Source organism: Cervus elaphus, chromosome 13, assembly GCF_910594005.1.
Source record: "Cervus elaphus chromosome 13, mCerEla1.1, whole genome shotgun sequence".
In the NCBI taxonomy this organism is placed as follows: Eukaryota; Metazoa; Chordata; class Mammalia; order Artiodactyla; family Cervidae; genus Cervus; species Cervus elaphus.
The window spans coordinates 45,134,713-45,155,684 of NC_057827.1; the positions used below are offsets into that span (position 1 = coordinate 45,134,713).

General features: G+C 38.1%; 1 protein-coding gene across 3 annotated transcripts in view; it reads left to right on the forward strand.

Annotated features, from left to right (window-relative positions):
• Positions 1 to 15,417, forward strand: part of NUBPL (nucleotide binding protein like) — a 225,120-nt gene extending 209,703 nt beyond the window's left edge. For 2 of the 3 annotated variants that reach the window (XM_043922088.1, XM_043922089.1), the window contains exons 10-11: positions 2,463 to 2,545; positions 13,591 to 15,417. In XM_043922088.1, coding sequence (XP_043778023.1) covers positions 2,463 to 2,545; positions 13,591 to 13,689 — 182 coding nt within the window. In that variant the 3' untranslated portion in view covers positions 13,690 to 15,417. Of the gene's footprint in view, positions 1 to 2,462; positions 2,546 to 13,390; positions 13,538 to 13,590 lie in introns of those variants that run through there. The other variant, XM_043922090.1, reaches the window with a different exon arrangement.
• Positions 15,418 to 20,972: the final 5,555 nt, after the last annotated feature.

Consider the following 20,972-nt stretch of genomic DNA (forward strand, 5'->3'; position numbering starts at 1 on the left):
GAAAAATAATTTAGAGTTCTGACGTAGAGCACATCTGCTGCCTTTAATGTGATCGTGGGGCCCAGAGGGCTCTCCCATGAACTGGAACAGGCGCTCTGATGATGAAGAGGTTGGAACTGGGAACAAGGAACTGAAATCAGGGAAAGAGCTCTCACACCTGTGACCTTCTGGCTGGGTGACACTCCTAGGACTCTTATTTGTCCTTTACTGACTCTCTTGCTGTCTCTTATTTTCATCTAGGTAGCTGTGTTTCAAATGATTATTTGGTAAAATGTCTCTTCAGAATTTTATGAATATTCAGCTTGTGATGGTTTTTGTTAGTGTCTCAGTCATGTCTGACTCTTTGTGACCCTGTGAACTATAGCCCTCCAGGCTCCTCTGTCCGTAGGATTTCCCAGGCAGGAATACTAGAGTAGATTGCTATTTCATTCTTCAGGGGATCTTGCCAACCCAGGGACTGAAGCTACTTGGAAGGTGGATTCTTTTTCTTTTTTTTTAATTAATTTATTTTAACTGGAGGATAATTACTTTACAATATTGTGATGGTTTTTGCCACACATCAACATGAATCGGCCACAGGTATACCTATGTCCCCCCAGACCTGAACCCCCCTTCCTACCTCCCTCCCCACCCTGTCCGTCTGGGCAGGTGGATTCTTTATCACCGAGCTATCTGGGAAGTCCGTGTTCAGCTACAGGGACAGTTTATACTTAGTAATTAAGGTCTCAGATCATGTCACAGAAACCTCTTTAACTTATGTCTCTGAAATGTGCTTCCTTCGGCCCTAACCCCTCAAAAGTACTTTTCAAGGCCAGACTGAACCTCGGCAACTCTTATCACCTTTACTGCATTTTAATTTTCTCAGCTGTTAGTCCCCTGCGGCTCTCACTGTGCCATCTACTTCCTAACAAGGTTTTCCTCTGTCTTGTTCTCCTCTTCTGCGGACTGTGAGTCTCTGGAGGGCAGAAATGATGTCACTAGCTGACTCATTGGAAAAGACCCTGATGCTGGGAAAGATTGAGGACAGGAGGAAAAGGGGGTGACAGAATGAGATGGTTGGATGGCATCACTGACTCAATGGACTTGCGTTTGAACAAACTCTGGGAGATAGTGAAGGATAGGGAAACCTGGCGTGCTGCAGTTCATGGGGTTGCAAAGAGTCAGACATGACAAGCACTGAACAACAGTGAACAAGGTGTTCTATATAATGGAGATGATTTTACTTTTTTCTTCTATTACTGTGGTAGATATGAAAGCATTCAGGATTCTTTACTATATACTGGCAGTTCATAAATCAAGAGAAAAAACTTTGGGGGTTTCTAAATATTTTCTGTAACATATCTTCCCCTGCTTCCCCCATGACAGCTTCTTATAGTCTAAAGTTGATCTATAGAATAGACATCCAATTTACTGAAAAACTAGTCTTTACATGGTTACTGAAATATTCATGCATTTTTGTCTATTGAACATTTACAGAAGAGAGTTGGCTAAGATCTCAAAATATGATGATAAGAGGCACATGAAATAACTGTTACTCTATATACTTCATAATATAAATTGTGGTAGGTTTGTAACTTTGTAGCACATTCTTCTTCTGCATTATTTACATTGAATGGCATGGTACTGAATGAATATTTTGTGTAAAACATACATACACACATGTTTCAATAACCTTTGCATGGACTTGAAGTGGTTCTAAGAATGCTGAGCAGCATGAAAGTCAACTCTTCTACTCCATTTACTGCATTTTAAATCTCAGCTTTATTTGTGATGGTGTGGTAGAAAGAATCCATTGGATGATGGATCAGAGCATTTTTCCTCTGAATTCTACTACCTAATGTATCCTCAGGAAAGACACACATATACAAGTCTGTATATTGGAGGTTCTTATTATTTCCTGAGAGCTCATCAAGTTCACAAGTTATGTATAGTGCTGTATCGATTGATATGTAATAAAAGAAAAATAATTCTATCTGGTAAAGAGGCAGATAGTTGAACTAACAAGTCTGTCCTGCTTTTTAACAGTTCTCTGCTCACCCATCTGCCACTATCAAGAAGATTATTCTGTTGTGCTTTTTAAAAACTATGTTGCCTCGACATCTTTCCTTTTCATTTTCCTCTTATTTTGTGGCAAGATACACCTATATCAGTTATTGGAGAAAAATTGACAAATATCTTCCAGGTCATTTTTGCTGGAAGACCTCCAGCAAAGAATAAATCAGAGATCTTATTCCTTGATTGACTGCCACACTGCTTTCAAATATAATCATAGTATTACCCTCAAATGGAATATTTTGTCCTTAAGTTTCATTTGAAATCTGTTTTTCAGAAATTTAGCAATTTGAGGATAGTCATAACTCAGGTTGATTTGAATCAATTTGTTTCTGCAGTTCAAAGAGTAAAATTTCAAATGCCTGTATAAGCTTTTGTGGTACTAATGGTTATCTGGTGGACTCTTTTAGGAGACATCCCCTTACATCTTAACATAAGGGAAGCCTCAGATACAGGCCAGCCAATTGTGTTTTCACAGCCTGAAAGTGATGAGGTAAGTTATATTTATAAATATTAGTTATATTTATAAATATTTATTTTAATTTCTTTTAGGATATATACTTTTTGATATAAAGAAAGAAGGTTGGGGAGATCAAGTTTGTCTATTTAGAATGCATGTATTAACCAAAGATTAGTTAACTTATTCAAAGCTTCTTTAAGTTACTATAAGGTAGACATACTAGTGCTGATTCTGAATTATCAACTGAACAGGCTCAACTACAAAGAATCATCACCCAATAAGTTTTCTCACGATGAGCATGAACAGTGGGAATTTGTAGAGTTCTTTTCTTGCTAGCTAGCACTATCTCACTGCCTGAAGTTATTTTATTTCAGTGTTAGAAGTTCAGCTGATTGTTGAGAGAAGGAAATCAAATACAAGAAAAAACTGCGTCGAATGTGGGGAAACTGTATAAACATTTAGAGATGGAGTTTCCACTGTGTTTATTTTAATAAATGTGATTGAGGAGGTGAGGTGGGAAAATTAATAGTGTTTCATTATCTACTATGATTTGGGATACAGATAGAGTTTTCAAAGACTGCTGAAGCTTACTGCCTGTAAGTGTAAACTCTCTTGTTGTTTAGTCACTGAGTTGTGACCAACTCTTTGTGATCCCTTGGACTGCAGTACACCAGGCTTCCCTGTCCTTCACTCTCTCTCAGAGTTTGTTGAAATTCATGTCACTGAGTCAGTAATGCTGTCTAACCACCTCATACTCTTCCACCCTCTTCTCCTTTTGCCTTCAGTCTTTCCTAGCATCAGAATCTTTTCCAGTGAGTCGACTTTTTGCATCAGGTGGCCAAAGTGTAAGTTTCAGCATCAGTCCTTCCAGTGAATAATCAAGGCTGATTTCCTTTAGGATTGACTGGTTTGATCTCCCTGCAGTTCAAGGGGCTCTCAAGAGTCTTCTCCAACAGCATAATTCAAAAGCATTAATTCTTCGGTGCTCTAAGGTCCAACTCTCACATCCATACATGATTACTGGAAAAACCCATAGCTTTGACTATATGGATCTTTGTCAACAAAGGGATGTCTCTGCTTTTTAATATGCTGTCTAGGTTTGTCATGGCTCTTTTATTTTACTCTTTTTAAAATAGAAATGAAATAATATATGTATGATTTTATTATATATAATAATTTTATTATATATATAATCATATGTAATAAAGTCATATGTATCTCTTCTTTCCTAAGTAGCAGTTGCTGTTTTTGTCAGAAAGTGAGCCATCATCTGGTGCATCAGTTTTAATGTAATTCTTATGCTCCTTTGCCAAACAGCCTCAATCAGTCCTCTCAGCGTCTCTCTTTTTTCCCCTTACCAAATAAGTATAGCTTTATCAGTTCAGTTCAGTTCAGTTCAGTCGCTCAGTCATGTCCGACTCTTTGCGACCCAATGAACCGCAGCACGCCAGGCTTCCCTGTCCATCACCAACTCCCGGAGTCCACCCAAACCCATGTCCATTGAGTCGGTGATGCCAACAACCATCTCCTCCTCTGTCGTCCCCTTCTCCTCCTGCCCCCAATCCCTCCCAGCATCAGGGTCTTTTCCAGTGAGTCAGCTCTTTGCATAAGGTGGTCAAAGGATTGGAGTTTCAGCTTCATCATCAGTCCTTCCCATGAACACTCAGGACTGATTTCCTTTAGAATGGACTAGTTGAATGTCCTTACAGTCCAAGGGACTCTCAAGAGTCTTCTCCAACACCACAGTTCAAAAGCATCAATTATGTGCTCAGCTTTCTTTATAGTCCAACTCTGACATCCATACATGACCACTGGAAAAACCATAGCCTTGCCTAGACAGACCTTTGTTGACAAAGTAATGTCTCTGCTTTTTAATATGCTGTCTAGGTTGGTCATAACTTTCCTTCCAAGGAGTAAGCTTCTTTTAATTTCATGGCTGCAGTCACCATCTGTAGTGATTTTGGAGCCCAGAAAAATAAAGTCAGCCGCCATTTCCACTGTTTCCCCATCTATTTGCCATGAAGTGATGGGGCTGGATGCCATGATCTTAGTTTTCTGAATGTTGAGCTTTAAGCCAACTTTTTCAGTCTCCTTTTTCACTTTCATCAAGAGGCTGTTTAGTTCTTCTTCACTTTCCGCCATAATGGTGGTGTCATCTGCATATCTGAGGTTATTGATATTTCTCCCGGCAATCTTGATTCCAGCTTCTCCTTCTTCCAGCCCAGCATTTCTCATGATGCACAGTACCGTTATTTTGTCCACCCATAACTATCCCACCTTCCATTCTAGTTTGCTTCCTCTAATCCTATATGAACTGAAAGACAAAGGAGCCAAGCTTTGTTAGAACTGTGAATACAACAAGGGCAAAGCTGACAGCCAGGAGTCTGAGATTGGTCAAGTAGATTCATTTTGAACTATCTCTTTCAGGACCCAGAGCTCCTTTCTCTTTCTTAAGGGTCGACAGTTATGGTACAGGTGATTGAGTTGCTGGGATATGATGTCTGAGTAAATGTACTGTAGTATATATCCTTGTTTTTCCTTTCTCTGCCTCTTATGTAGTAATAAATGTTAAATTTCCTTTTCAGTCTTTTCTTTAAAATCTTTCAGATAAGCAAAAAAATAACCTTTTATTGCTTTTACAACTGAAGCATGGCAATCTCATCTACCATAAGTGTACTTTATGTGAATGAAAAGTTGTATGAAAATGGAGGGTTTTTAAAATCACACACTTTTAAATGCCTCCTGAGAGCAGCCTATTTAAAGATATTTAGTGGTGAATCCTTTTCAATAAGAATAATTGTCTAGTAGTTTATTTCAATTATGAATATAGGTTTTAAAATATTTTCCCACCTGTCCATTATTTTTTTCTTTGAGATTCTCCAAAAGCAAAAACATTTCAGAAAGTTAAAGGAATGTAATATAACAGAGAATATATAGCAGCCTTCAAAAAGTAATATGATTTAAAGCTCTAAACAGCAGTGTTTGTAGAGCTTTTTGGCTACATGCTTTTTAAATCTCATTTACATTTATGTAAAATTAGATCTATTATTTTACTGTTGCTGGCTGACATTTATGGTAATGTGAGCAAGCTACCCCTTTGTGGTTTAGGCTAGATTTAATCTGGTGAAGTCTGCTAAAGCTGGTGAGAATTTCATGCACCGCATTGTCAACCTTACATATGAAGACTTCTGAGCAGCTTTTTAAGATTCAGACATGTCCATAAAAAGAGATTTAAAAAATGGAGCTTTGTATTTATTTTGTTTCCATGGAAGTTATTATTTCCTACTCTTAGATTGCAGATATTCATTATATTAACCATCTTTCTAACAATAATAGCAGTTATAGTATGTTAGAAGACACTGTTAGGCATCTATATACTTTCAATGCTCACAACAACTTAATACAATGTATAAATAGTCCCCATTTTGCAGTTGAGAAAACTGAGACTCATAGAAGCTAAATAATTTTCCCAAGGTCACAGAAGTGATAGATGCCAAGATGTGATTAAAAAACAATTCTTCTCCTTCCAAATGTTGTCCTCTTTTCATTGTGTCACCTTCTGGTGGTTTAGTCGCTCAGTCGTGTCCGACTCTTGTGAACCCATGGACTGTAGCCCGCCAGGCTCCTCTGTCCATGGGATTTTCCAGGCAAGAATACTGGAGTGGATTGCCATTTCCTTCTCTAGTCACCTTCTGAGTCCTCTACTAATAGCTATGGTTTCTTCAATTCCTTCTAAGAAGTGAGTACAGTATTTGAGTGAATAAAATACAATATATTCTCAATTTTATTCTCATAACACATTTGTGAGGTATGTATGATAATCTCCATTTTTCAAATGAAGAAGTAGAAATTCATTTGCAGTAAGGAATTTGTCCAAGATAGTACCCGAGGCTATTTCCATACTCAGCTCTGAAACTGTAGGCTTGCATCCTTTTCCCAAGGCCATATCTTCTTTCCTTCTCAATTAATTGCAGACTTGCTTCAGTGTCTGTCTATTGTGTATATTTAGGCTGGCTTTCAGTTCACCTCCTTTTCATATTACAGAGATCTAGAGAAGAGGGGTGGTCCCACTGGTGTGCACCGTGGCAGCCATAATACAGAGGATTTTAATCTGGATTTGAGAATCCCCTGAAGTTATATCCAGAATGTGTGAATGTGCATTTTTGTGGGAAATTGAACAAGAGCTTTACTAGATTCTCAAAAGGTCTCTGCATGAAAAGCAAAGCATTAATCAGTATTAGCCTGGGGTTTCATTACTAAGAATGCTACTTTCTAAGTGTGACCTTAGGTAAGTTCCCTCATGTCTCTGAACCTCTCTCTCTGTCTGTAAATTAATATCATAATGAGAAGGATTAAATGAGATGATAATGTGAAAATATTTTGAAAAATGCCAAGTAGAATACAGCTATGAGTATTTATGTCTTCTGAAATGTCCTGTGAAAGTTGTCATGGTACTAATTGTCTTTCTTCTGCCCTTCATCAAAGGGTTGAGCCCATTTATGCCCTTTCCCTTACATAGCTTCAGGTAAATGTCACTCTTTGGTGACATCTAAAAATCAGCAAAATTTGAATCATAAGATGAGGATAGAGTTCTCAGCCTCAGCATTTAAGATTTTATGTCCTAGACTTTAGGAGACTGTTGTTGAGTCCTGGAATCAGGATCCTTCTGATGACTTTTATGGTGAATCTTACCTTCTAATAATCCCCTTCCCTTTTCTCCTGTGAACTTAAATGGAAATCTGCTCTCAGTAACTGGTCACAGCCATCTCAACAGATTCTGCCATATGCATGGAAGCTTAGTGCCCATTCTACCTGAATGTCTTCATTTAAAGAATGAAGGAAGTGTTTACTTGCAAACATGATAAACTTCTATAAAAATTAATGGGATGGAATATGTCAAATTATTTGCTAATTGTTAGCTGTTTAGATTGACACTTTTCATTGTTAGCTTTTAGGGGTTTGCTATAGGCAAATTTATTAATAAATAAAAGTTTCATCTTTAGCTTTTTGTCTTCTTTCTAATTCCTCCTTCTTTTGTCTGTCTTTAATTAGTCCCTCCTCTCAGCACCAGGTTCCAGGGCTCTCATTCTCTGTCCATAAAATCTTCTAATATTAGGCATTAGGAATTTAACTCTTCCAGTAATATTTAAAAACATAGTGATTAATTGGGAGAAGGCAATGGCACCCCACTCCCGTACTCTTGCCTGGAAAATCCCATGGACGGAGGAGCCTGTTGGGCTGCAGTCCATGGGGTCGCTAAGAGTTGGACATGACTGAGTGACTTCACTTTCACTTTTCACTTTCATGCATTGGAGAAGGAAATGGCAACCCACTCCAGTGTTCTTGCCTGGAGAATCCCAGGGACGGGGGAGCCTGGTGGGCTACCATCTATGATGTCGCTCAGAGTCGGACACAACTGAAGCGACTTAGCAGCAGCAGCAGCAGCAGTGATTAATTGAAAGGTGTGGAATGTGTTGAATTTGAGGCATCATTGGAAAAGTTGGGAGGGGCTACAGTACCAGTTAAAAAGCTCCAACTGGCTACTACCTACTCAACCAAAAGTCAAAACCATCTGCACATGTCCCCCATGGGCTTCTCTGGTGCCTCAGACGGTAAAGCGTGTGGGAGACCCGGGTTCAATCCCTGGGATGGGAAGATACCCTGGAGAAGTAAATGACAACCCACTCCAGTACTCTTGCCTGGAAAATCCCATGGACAGAGGAGCCCGATAGGCTACAGTCCATGGGGTTGCAAAGAGTCGGACACGACTGAGCGACTTCACTTTTTCGCTATGTGCACAACTGAGGAACCGAGAGTAATTGAAGCTATAAATATAAATAGTGTAAAATAGCCAGAGCAAGCAATAAGAGGAAGGAAGAGAGAGTGGACACTTAGGATTCAAAACTCTTAAGTTCAATAGCATTTCCTCTGGTTTGTGTAATTATAATTGTTCATTCAACTATTTCTACCTTTTGCCTTTGGTTGAGTCCAGGACACAGTGATGAACCTATGATTGACAGTTAATTTTGTGGTTTCATTCTTTTTGTCAAGTAAAAGTCTTAATATTGGATGTTAAAAGTTATGCTGTAAGATATACCTGGTAAAGGCTTTAAAAGTAGAAGTAGAAGCTTTATTGTCTTATAATTTCTACATTATAACCTCATAATCCTAATATGAAATGACTGTGTTTGGAAAATTAGAACTTCACATCTTTAAAAACAAAGACAAAGGGGAAAAGCTCACCATAAAGCTTGTGTACTTTGGTTGTCATCCAGTTCCTTTACTTGGTAATGATAGATTAAACAAAAGGAAGGGATTTAATTTACTTGGTCCTCAGGCAGGAAAATTGTGCAAAAGGATATGTTACTATGAACTCTTCAGTGAGATTGTAAATTACTTGAGGACATAATAATAGTAATAATGGTAGACACGCATTTATTATTTACTTTTTGTATTACAGTACTTCAATACTTTATTGTTAACCTAATATGCCCCCAAGCCCTTTGAGGTAGATACTATTATTATAACCATTTTACAGATAATGGAAACCAAGCCTGGAAGGGTTAATTCACTTGCCCAAGGCCAGTGCTAATAAGTATTGGAACTAGGATTTTAAAGCTTACTTGTCTGACCTTAAGGCCCCAACTCCTCACCAGAGAGTGCTTCTGCCTCCCTTTTTTTTTTTTTATCATTACATCCCACAGATTTCCCAAAACTATGCCTTACACTAAGAACCAAAGTATTTGTTGAATGATACTCCATTGGCTGAAAAAATTCAATCGCAACAGTTTTGTGGAAATTGAAACTGTGTTAAAGTAAGCACTTTCAGTGGTTTCTCAGCAAATGACAATCTAACTGACTTTCAGTGTGATATATTGAAAGTTTAAGCTTGGGGATAGTCCATTAAAAAGCAAAGGTTAAATGTAGCAAATTTGATTATTATGGAATCTTTATTTTGTGTAGTGAGATAGGTTTATATCTCTAATTTAACGTAAGTAAGAACTAAGAGATTATAGAATGATGGCTCAGCTTGCCTTAATGCGCTTTTATTTACACAGTAAAATTTTAGACTTAAATACCTAGAAAAGCTACTAGGAGAGAAAAGGTGTTAATATTTATAAAAATGCATAGGTGAAAATAAGCACTTTTGCGGGGTTGGGTGGGGGGGTTGCCACGCTGTGCAGTGTGTGGAACCTTAGTTCCCCAACCAGGAATGGAACCTGTGCTGTCTGCAGTGGAAGCAGAGTCTTAACCATTGGACTTCCAGGAAAGTCCTAAAAAATCACACTTTGATTTTAAGAGAAATATTTCTTTATAAAGTATATGTTATTTCCATTTTTAAGCAAAATCTGTTGTTTCTGGTGACTGAAACCCTTTTTAGACAGTACATTTTGATTAGAATTCCTTGTATTTTGAATTTACTGTTTAATGTGTGATGTGGCTTCCGTCGGTAAAGTCTGTCTGCAATGTGGGAGTCCTGGGTTCAATCCCTGGGCTGGGAAGATCCCTCAGAGAAGGAAATGGCAACCCACTCCAGCATTCTTGCCTGGAGAATTCCATGGACAGAGGAGCAAGCTGGGCTACAGTCCATGGGGTTGCAAAGAGTGGGACATGACTGAGCGACTGACACTTTCACTTTCTTTGTGATGTGGTGGGCTTCCCAGGTGGCTCAGTGGTGAAGAGTCCACCTGCCAGTGCAGGAGTCGCAGGTTCGATCCCTGGGTCAGGAAGATCCCCTGGAGGAGGAAATGGCAACCCACTGCAGTATTCTTGCCTGGAGAATTCCTTGGACAGAAGAGCCTGGCGGGAGTCCATGGGCTCGCAAAGAGTCAGACACAACTGAGCGACTGAACACACAGCCCGCACATGTGACATGCCGGAAGGAGCTGGGCTTTGGAGTCAGGCAGACCCAGTTGTGAATGTTCTTCATCCTGCTAACTTTGTGACTCAGCAGACAAGTTCAGTTTCTTCATCCAAGTTGAGCCAATGCTGTTTATTTTACATACGTGCGATTGTGTGATTACTTACACTAGTACTTAGTACAGTATGTACTCAGTAAAAACATATAAGGTCTTATTCATGTTTTGAGAGCTATTCTTCTATTTAAAAGAAGAATGTAAATGAAATTTTAACACTTTCCTGGTAAAATAAAATATAATTCACCCATTAGGGAACAAACATAGTTTTTTTCTTTTTTTTCTGGGAGTCTGACAGTATTCTGCTTATTGACATAGGTGTTGAGTTACAGAAGTGTGTTCACTTTGTACACTTTCATTGCTGTGTGCACTTAGGATCCATGCATGTATTTTTAAAGAAATTTAAATACATATCACCAATGAAAAAGTAGCACTTGAAAGTAGATTTACGTGTCATCTTCTTACATTGCCAGGTAGATCTTTAAAGTATTAAATAAAATTACTCAGTAATTAGTTTTTTTAAATTACACTGTTGTTTCTAGATCAAAAACTGACAAATATTAAATATATAACTTATAAAGAAAAGGGGTCAAGTGTTTATTTATTTTTAAAGGTTAGTAGAAAAGGAGTTAATATAGGTTGAATAAGAAATTAAATCAGGTCTTTTGAGGAAACCACAAAAAATAAATACAAATCCAAATATATCAATTATTAATATTAACATAAATAACCAATTACTCCTTTTAAAGTCAAACATTTCTGATTATAATCATTGGATCTTTTTCTAGAAGTAGAGCCAAAATGTAAGGTGTAAAGTAGTAATGTGAAACATGTATTTTATGTAATTATATATGATATGTTTCAACAATGAAACAAGTAGCATGGCAATATATATATAGACAATATACACTTAGATGTTTGTCATTGTTGTAATTAGTATAATTTAAAGTTCCTTAATGAACTGTTTTCCAGCATGTTGATTGAGAGATAACAGACATGACTGACCTTTTTCATTCCTAACTCCCAGAGGGAAATGCAAGTAAATTTTTTACTTTAACATATACATGTACCTAATCTTTTTCAAATTCTTTTCCCATTTAGGTTATTACAGAAATTGAGCAGCATTTCGTGTGCCATATAGTAGGCCCTGTTTATATGTATATGTATATATAATTCCTATGTATCCACAGATACTTACAAGTATACATATGCACACACATAAAGGTAGCTATATGTGTATGTACACATTTTTCTTCTTTCTGATATAATATGTGGCAAATATTTAAATTTATGATGTGAGTTACAAATATGGGTTTCTTTTTGTGGCACAAAATTATATATGTGTGTGTATATGTATATAATTATATGAAAAAGTGAAAATGTTAGCTACTCAGTCGTGTCTGACTCTTTGGGATCCCACAGACTGTAGCCCGCAAGGATCCTTTGTCCATGGAATTCTCCAGACAAGAATACTTGAGTGGGTAGTCATTCCCTTCCCTTCTCCCCTGACCTGGGGATTGAACCTGGGTCTCCTGCATTGCAGGCAGATTCTTTACCGTCTGAGCCACCAGGGAAGCCCGACATAATTATATATATCAAAATAATTCTTTTGCTTTTGAAAATGCTGATTTCTAATTATGTTGTGTCAACTTCATAATGTAAATAGGGGTCTATATTAAACTACTTCTCCAAATGGAGTAAATATTTATTTTTGAGTGTAGTTTTAAAAAAATAATCAAGATGTGTGAAACATGGTTAAACATCAAGTCAGGGTAGTTCAGTTCAGTTCGGTCGCTCAGTCGGATCCAACTCTCTGTGACCCCCATGGACCGCTGCATGCCAGGCTTCCCGTCCATCACCAACTCTCGAAGCTTGCTGTCCATCAAGTCGGTGATGCCATCCAACCATCTTATCCTCTCTTGTCCTCTTCTCCTCCTGCCTTCTTTCTTTCCCAGCATCAGGGTCTTTTCCAGTGAGTCAGCTCTTTATATCAGGTGACCAACGTATTGGAGTTTTAGTTTCAGCATCAGTCCTTCCAATGAATATTCAGAACTGATTTCCTTTAGGATTGATAGGGTAAAGTCGGGGTAAAGAAGCCTCAAACAGTTCTTTTACCATCCAGAGTCAAGGAACTGGTCTGCCTGTGTTCAAAGCCCAGCTCATCTCACACTAGCTGTGATGCTGTGAACAAGACTCTTCATCTTTCTGAGTCTTGGTTTTCTTGTCTATAGAGTTGGAAATAATGACAGAATTTACCCCTTAGGATAACTTTGAGGATAAAATGAAATAATACTTGGCCATTATTAAGTACTCAAGTAAATTTTAACTATTACCATTACTTCAAGTGGTGCTGGTTGTAATGGTAGTAGAATTAGTGTCTACGCAAGTATAGAAATGTATAAATTAACAGTTTTAGAGAACCTTACTATTGTCTTACAGTTACTTTTCATAGATAAGGTAGAAGAAATAAGTAGCATTTGCATTTTACTTGTTTAAAACTTTGAACTACAAATGCCATGACCCTTGTTCTAACTGGACTGTGCAGGCCAGTTGTGGCCCACCTGATGCTTGGGAGCTGCTTCTTGTGTTGTGTTGTACTGGGGTCGTAGAGATGGACAGTGTGACAACTGATTGTAGGAATTCTTGCATGGTGCTTAAATCTCACCGGATGGAGGAGCCTTTAGGTACTTGGTGCTGGTATCAGACACCATTCTCAGAGAGAATGACGAAAATGCTTTCCAAAGATAAACCTAGGATGGTACAGATAGTCTTTTCAAAAATGACTAACAGCTCTTAATGCCAAAGAATTATGGCAGTATCCCACTCAGGATATCAACTTTTCAGAAGAGGAAGGTTAATTTTTCTGCAGGTGGACTGGGTTGCTAGTTTGCTGAAACAGGAATTAAGAGTTTGAAAAACAGTAATTGCAGCTACTAAATACTGATTTTTTTTTTTTTTTCAGAAAGTCACCTTCCAAATTGTTACCCCCCAAATAACCTAAAATCCTTTCTCCTCTGCCCCACCTGCAATAAAGCAGTATCTTCTCACTATTGAATTTCTTCATCACATTCTGTTCAACTCAGTAGACAGCGACGGCAGTTTGTGAGTCACTTGATGTGTACTGGGGAGAAATATACAGCAAATAAATCTATTCTTTTCCAGGCCAAAGCCTACCTAAGGATTGCTACTGAAGTGGTAAGAAGATTGCCACCACCTCCAGAGTCATTCCCCAAGTGTCTTGGAAATTTGCCTGGTCATTGACAGTTAAGACCTTTGGAAATCAGCTGTATGGTGGTGAAACCTTCAGAACAATAGCAATTATAATTATTTTTCTTGTATTTCTAAAGAAATAATGTCCAGTCTTCAGATTTGATTTGCTAAACAATGACTCACAAATAAAAATTTTACATACCAATGCTTAAATTAAAAAAAAATTTTTTTTAATGCTTAAGAATATTTTTGAAAGTTGTTGTGTGTCAGCATCCCAGAACTGCATTTTATTTTATTGAACTATCCCCTTAAGGAATCACGAGTTAATATTATACGCCCAACCTTCAATTCAGGAGAGAACCATGCTCTTTCTGCAGGACTGTAGAGTTAAAGGATTTACTGAGAATGAGTATGGATGTGAGTATGACAATTCTCCATCAGGCAGTGTGGTCTGGGTCCTGCATCTAGAACTATCTTGGACCCTTTCTTAATACAGATGAACTTCTGCTTTTTCATCTGTACTAGACTCTCCCCTAGACTTTATGAATCTGAATTTCCAGGGGTGGGTCTGGACATGTATATTTTTAACAAATAAATTATAATGATTTTGATTGTTTTGATTATGATGACAATAATAATAATAATAACTAATATTTATCAAGTGTTTTCTTGTGTCCTTATAGTTACTCTTTCATTGATAGGAGTGGAGTACTGTTGTTATCTCTGCTTTATAGATGGGGAAGTTGAGATGTGGGAAAGTTAAGTATTGTATTGAGTGTTACTGTTCTAGCAAGTGGAGGTTTGAACTTGGGCAGTTGGATACTGGATCCTTCCTTTTGTACACCACACGGGCATTTGTTTATTTCAAAAGAGGAATGTGAACATAGTGGTCAAAATTTCTCCAGCTTATTTGACCATTAACTTTCCCACCTCCCCTTCCCCTTTAGGAGCATTTCATGAAGTTCATATTTCAAAGAACACACCTTGAAAAACATCTTTTCTGGTTGAGGCTCAGAGAGAGAGTCAAAGGCTTCCCAAGGTTAAAAAGCTGTAAGTACTGATAAGAGTTATTAGTTAATCCTCACTTATAAGGAGGTGGTCTGTGACCTTTGGCAGATGCCTGAGTTTCTTTTCTCTGTAGTTAAGCAGCCAGAAAATTAGGTGAAGAGTTACATATCATTATAAACATGTTTTTGCACACTTATTTTCATTAAAAAACTATGCATAAATGTTTATAGCAGCTTTATTTGTAATAGCCAAAACAACCCAAAGTTTTTCACTGGCTAAGTGGTTTGACAACCAGTAATATATCCATGCCATGGAATACTACTCAGTGATGAAAAAGAACAAAGTATGAATACATGCAACGACCTGGATAAACTCCAGATAATTATGCTGAATGCAAAAGTAATCCCAAAAGGTTGTGTACCATATGATTCAACTTAACATTCTTGAAATGACAGAATTACAGAAATGGAGAACAGATGAGTGGTTTTCAGAGGTTAAGGGGGAGGTTGGTGATGGGGGGAGGGAATTGTGTTTGTGGCTGTACAATGGCAACATGAGGGATCCTTTGGAGGGTGGAAATGTTCTGTATCATGACTATATCAATGTGTCAGTATCTTGGTTGTGAAATTGCGCAATAGCTTTGCAAGATGTTACCACTGGAAGAAACTGGGTAAAGGGCACAGTGAAATTTCTCTGTTTTATTCCTTACAAGCTGCATGTGAATCTACAAATACCTCAAAATAAAAATAAAAGTATAATTAAAAAAAAAAACTTGTGCTGCTATATTTGAACTGAAGTCTTCTGGACCAAATTATCCATGCTAATTAAAATCATGAATAAAAGTATTTGTGGACACACAGTAATCATCATTCACCACTCTGAAAAAGGAGAAATGACTTTAGGTGGTAGATATGTAATTGTGTTTTATTCTCTTTTTGGAAGAAGGCCTATGTAGATAATCATTGAGTACTTCAAAATACCAAAAAAGCAAGTAGTCAAACCAAGCTTAACCCTTCCTGGAAAAGGAATAATTTAAATAAGCTTCCAGAGGTGTCTAAAGTTGTGTACCAGAATTTAATACATCTGATGGAGAAATGAGAAAGAGTTTACTCGTAAATATGTGACTTAGAGAAGATTCACATATATAAACATCTGCTCCCTTCTCCCTCACCTATTAGTCTCTGCCGATGCTTCCAGGTAAGTCACTGAAAAAACGAAACAAAACAAAACAAAACTGTGGTTGGAGTTTATACCCAGGTTCAAAAATGAAGGAAGAGAAAGTAGCTGTGGGAGCAATAATGAAGCTTATTCCAAAATTTTGCCTCTGGTAGCCTTTGCTAAGCTTTAGGGAACTGACTTCAAACAGACTATCAAGCACAACTAGTCTGCCTCTTGCTAGAAGAGTTATTTCTCATCCTTCACATTTCCATAGAGTATAGGAAATTTCCATTCACCAGTCCAGGAGGGAAAGACAAGCTCCTGATAGCTTACTGTGAGCCATGTCAGATTCCTGATCTCTGAAGAAGATTTATCTTTGGGACCAGGGACCAGCCTTGATCACTCAAGAGCTTTTGTGTAGCAGAGTTTTATTAAAGTGAAAGACAGAGAAAGCTTCTCACAGAGACATCAGAGGGGGACAGAGAGCAACCCCCTCACTAGTCCTATCAAGGCCTTAAATACTTTTACCAGACCCACTCCCACAACAGACACCTTAAATTAACAAGATTAAGTAACAATAGAAAGCTCTCACCAGACCCACTCCCATAAAATAACAAGATTAGTCAGAATGTTCTTGTTAAGGAGATAAATCCACGAACCTATGGACACCTTATCTTTGACAAAGGAGGCAAGGATATACAATGGAAAAAAGACAACCTCTTTAACAAGTGGTGCTGGGAAAACTGGTCAACCACTTGCAGAAGAATGAAACTAGAACACTTTCTAACACCATACACAAAAATAAACTCAAAATGGATTAAAGATCTAAATGTAAGACCAGAAACTATAAAACTCCTAGAGGAGAACATAGGCAAAACACTCTCCGACATAAATCACAGCAAGATCCTCTATGACCCACCTCCCAGAATATTGGAAATAAAAGCAAAACTAAACAAATGGGATCTAATGAAACTTAAAAGCTTTTGCACTACAAAAGAAACTATAAGTAAGGTGAAAAGACAGCCGTCAGATTGGGAGAAAATAATAGCAAATGAAGAAACAGACAAAGGATTAATCTCAAAAATATACAAGCAACTCCTGCAGCTCAATTCCAGAAAAATAAATGACCCAATCAAAAAATGGGCCAGAGAACTAAACAGACATTTCTCCAAAGAAGACATACAGATGGCTAACAAACACATGAAAAGGTGCTCAACATCACTCATTATTAGAGAAATGCAAATCAAAACCACAATGAGGTACCATTACACGCCAGTCAGGATGGCTGCTATCCAAAAGTCTACAAGCAATAAATGCTGGAGAGGGTGTGGAGAAAAGGGAACCCTCTTACACTGTTGGTGGGAATGCAAAGTAGTACAGCCACTATGGAAAACAGTGTGGAGATTCCTTAAAAAACTGGAAATAGAACTGCTATATGACCCAGCAATACCACTTCTGGGCATACACACTGAGGAAACCAGATCTGAAAGAGACACGTGCACCCCAATGTTCATCGCAGCACTGTTTATAATAGCCAGGACATGGAAGCAACCTAGATGCCCATCAGCAGATGAATGGATAAGGAAGCTGTGGTACATATACACCATGGAATTTTACTCAGCCGTCAAAAAGAATTCATTTGAACCAGTCCTAATGAGATGGATGAAACTGGAGCCCCTTATACAGAGTGAAGTAAGCCAGAAAGATAAAGAACATTACAGCATACTAACACATATATATGGAATTTAGAAAGATGGTAACGATAACCCTATATGCAAAACAGAAAAAGAGACACAGAAATACAGAACAGACTTTTGAACTCTGTGGGAGAAGGTGAGGGTGGGATGTTTCAAAAGAACAGCATGTATACTATCTATGGTGAAACAGATCACCAGCCCAGGTGGGATGCATGAGACAAGTGCTTGGGCCTGGTGCACTGGGAAGACCCAGAGGAATCGGGTGGAGAGGGAGATGGGAGGGGGGATCGGGATGGGGAATAAGTGTAAATCTATGGCTGATTCATATCAATGTATGACAAAACCCACTGAAATGTTGTGAAGTAATTAGCCTCCAACTAATAAAAAAATTAAAAAAAAAAAAAAGGAGAAACATGTCCTCCAGCAAGATATATTGTTATACTGACTAAGACAAAGCAATGTAGAAATAATGTTTGTCCTTTTCTCCTCCTTGAGAACCCCAGACCCCTATCTCCTCCTTGAGAGCCCTAGACCCCTTTCTCCTCCTCGTGGACCCCAGACTACTTATCAACGTACCTAGGAATTGACCCTCTCACTCCCCCAGTCACTCCATCCCAGGGAAAGAGGAGTGACTCATGGGCAGATTGCTTCCTATCTCTGTCTCAGATTTCAGCCAAATCCTGAGCTTTCTAAGGTTTCTAAGCTTCTACTGGGAAGCCCACAGCCGTTACACCTCTACCTTGGACATGGGTGAGCAAGTCCGTCTAATTTAGGGGTAGGGTATGTGGTAACCCATTGTGGTCACATGTCCTCTAATCCAGCTAATGGTTTTTTGTTTTTAACTTTTATCTGAATTCTGTTTCTCTGCATTCCAAACAAGGGAAGAATCCCCCTAAACAGACTCCTTGGAAACACTGAATACCTTTCTAGAATCCTATAAAGTTAAAACTGAAGAGTATATGGAGTTCAGATCAGTCCACTGCTCTATTTGAAGCACCTCTTGGTAAAAATTAAGTTCATTAATGGTCGGAAGTTTTTTTTAAGGGGAGTAGAGTTCAGAAATAGACATATATAGATATGATAACTTGATTTTCAACAAAAATGTGAAGGTAATTAGGAAGAGATCATTTCAGCAGTTGTACTCAGTTGAGCATCTTTTTGCCAAGAAATGCACCTTGGCTTATACCTTACGCATTTACAAAAATTAAGTCAAAATGGATCATATACCTAAATGCAAAATCCAAAACTACGAAACTTCTAAAAGGAAAAGATGGGAGAAAAATCTTCTTGATCTTGATGGGAGAAAAATCTTCTTGATCTTGAGTTAAACTTGTTTCAATATGGCACAGAAAATAGCTATAAAACTGTAAAAGAGAAAGCCAAAAATTGTACTTCATAAAAATTAAAACAGCTATTTGAAATTAAAACAGCAGTTAAGGAAATTTACAGATTGGGAGAAAATATGTATACAAAATATCTGACAAAGAATTTGTATCTAAACTATATAAAGAACTCTTATAACCTGATAATAAGAAGACAAAGATGGAGAAGCTCTATACAGTCATCACCACAAAACTGGGAGCTGACTGTGGCTCAGATCATGAACTCCTTATTGCCAAATTAAAACTTAAACTGAAAAAAGTAGGGAAAACTATTAGACCTTTCAGGTATGACCTAAATCAAATCCCTAACAATTATACAGTGGAAGTGAGAAGTAGATTTAAGAGACTAGATCTGATGGACAGAGTACCTGATGAACTATGGATGGAGATTCTTGACACTGTATAGGAGACAGGAATCAAGACCATCCCAAAGGAAAAAAAAGAAATGCAAAAAAGCAAAATAGCTGTCTGAGGAGGCCTTACAAATAGCTGTGAAAAAAAGAGAAGCCAAAAGCAAAGGAGAAAAAGAAAGATATACCCATTTGAATGCAGAGTTCCAAAGCATAGCCAGGAGAGATAAGAAAGTCTTCGTCAGTGATCAGTGCAAAGAAATAGAGGAAAACAATAGAATGGGAGAGACTAGAGATCTCTTCAAGAAAATCAGAGATACCAAGGGAACATTTCCTGCAAAGATGAGCTCAATAAAGAACAGAAATGGTATGGACCTAACAGAAGCAGAAGATATTAAGAAGAGGTGGTAAGAATACACAGAAGAACTGTACAAAAAAAAATCTTCATGACCCAGATAATCATGATGGTGTGATCACTCACCTAGAGCCAGACACCCTGGAATGTGAAGTCAAGTGGGACTTAGGAAGCATCACTATGAACAAAGCTAGTGGACTTGATGGAATTCCAGTTGAGCTTTTACAAATCCAAAAAGATGATGCTGTGAAAGTGCTGCACTCAATATGCCATCAAATTTGGAAAACTCAGCAGTGGCCACAGGACTGGAAAAGGTCAGTATTCATTCCCATCCCTAAGAAAGACAATGCCAAAGAATGCTCAAACTACTGCACAATTGCACTCACCTCACACGCTAGCAAAGTAATACTTAAAATTCTCCAAGCCAGGCTTCAACAATAAGTGAACTGTGAACTTCCAGATGTTGGATTTAGAAAGCTGGATTTAGAAAAGGCAGAGGAGCCAGAGATCAAATTGCCAATATCTGCTGGATCATCGAAAAAGCAAGAAGTTTCCAGAAAAACGTCTACTTCTGCTTTATTGACTATGCTAAAGCCTTTGACTGTGTGGATCACAATAAACTATGGAAAATTCTGAAAGAGATGGAAATACCAGACCACCTGACCTGCTTCCTGAGAAATCTGTATGCAGGTCAAGAAGCAACAGTTAGAACTGGACATGGAACAATAGACTGGTTCCAATAGGAAAAGGAGTACGTCAAGGCTGTACGTTCTCACCATACTTATTTAACTTAAATGCAGAGTACATCATGAGAAATGCTGGGCTGGATGAAGCACAAGCTGGAATCAAGTTTGCTGGGAGAAATATCAATAACCTCAGATATGCAGATGACACCACCCTTATTGCCGAAAGTGAAGAACTAAAGGGCCCCTTGATGAAAGTGAAAGAGGAGAGTGAAAAAGTTGGCTTAAAACTCAACATTCAGAAAACAAAGATCATGGCATCAGGTCCCATCACTTCATGGCAAATAGATGGAGAAACAGTGGAAACAGTGACAGACTTTATTTTTGGGGGCTCCAAAATCGCTGCAGATGGTGATTGCAGCCATGAAATTAAAAGACGCTTACTTCTTAGAAGAAAAGTTATGACTAACCTAGACAGCATGTTGAAAAGCAGAGACATTACTTTGCCAACAAAGGTCTGTCTAGTCAAAGCTATGGTTTTTCCAGTAGTCATGTATGGATGTGAGAGTTGAACTATAAAGAAAGCTGAGTGCCAAGAATTGATGCTTTTGAACTATGATGTTGGAGAAGACTCGAGAGTCCCTTGGGCTGCAAGGAGATCAAACCATTCCATCCTAAAGGAAATCAGTCCTAAATATTCA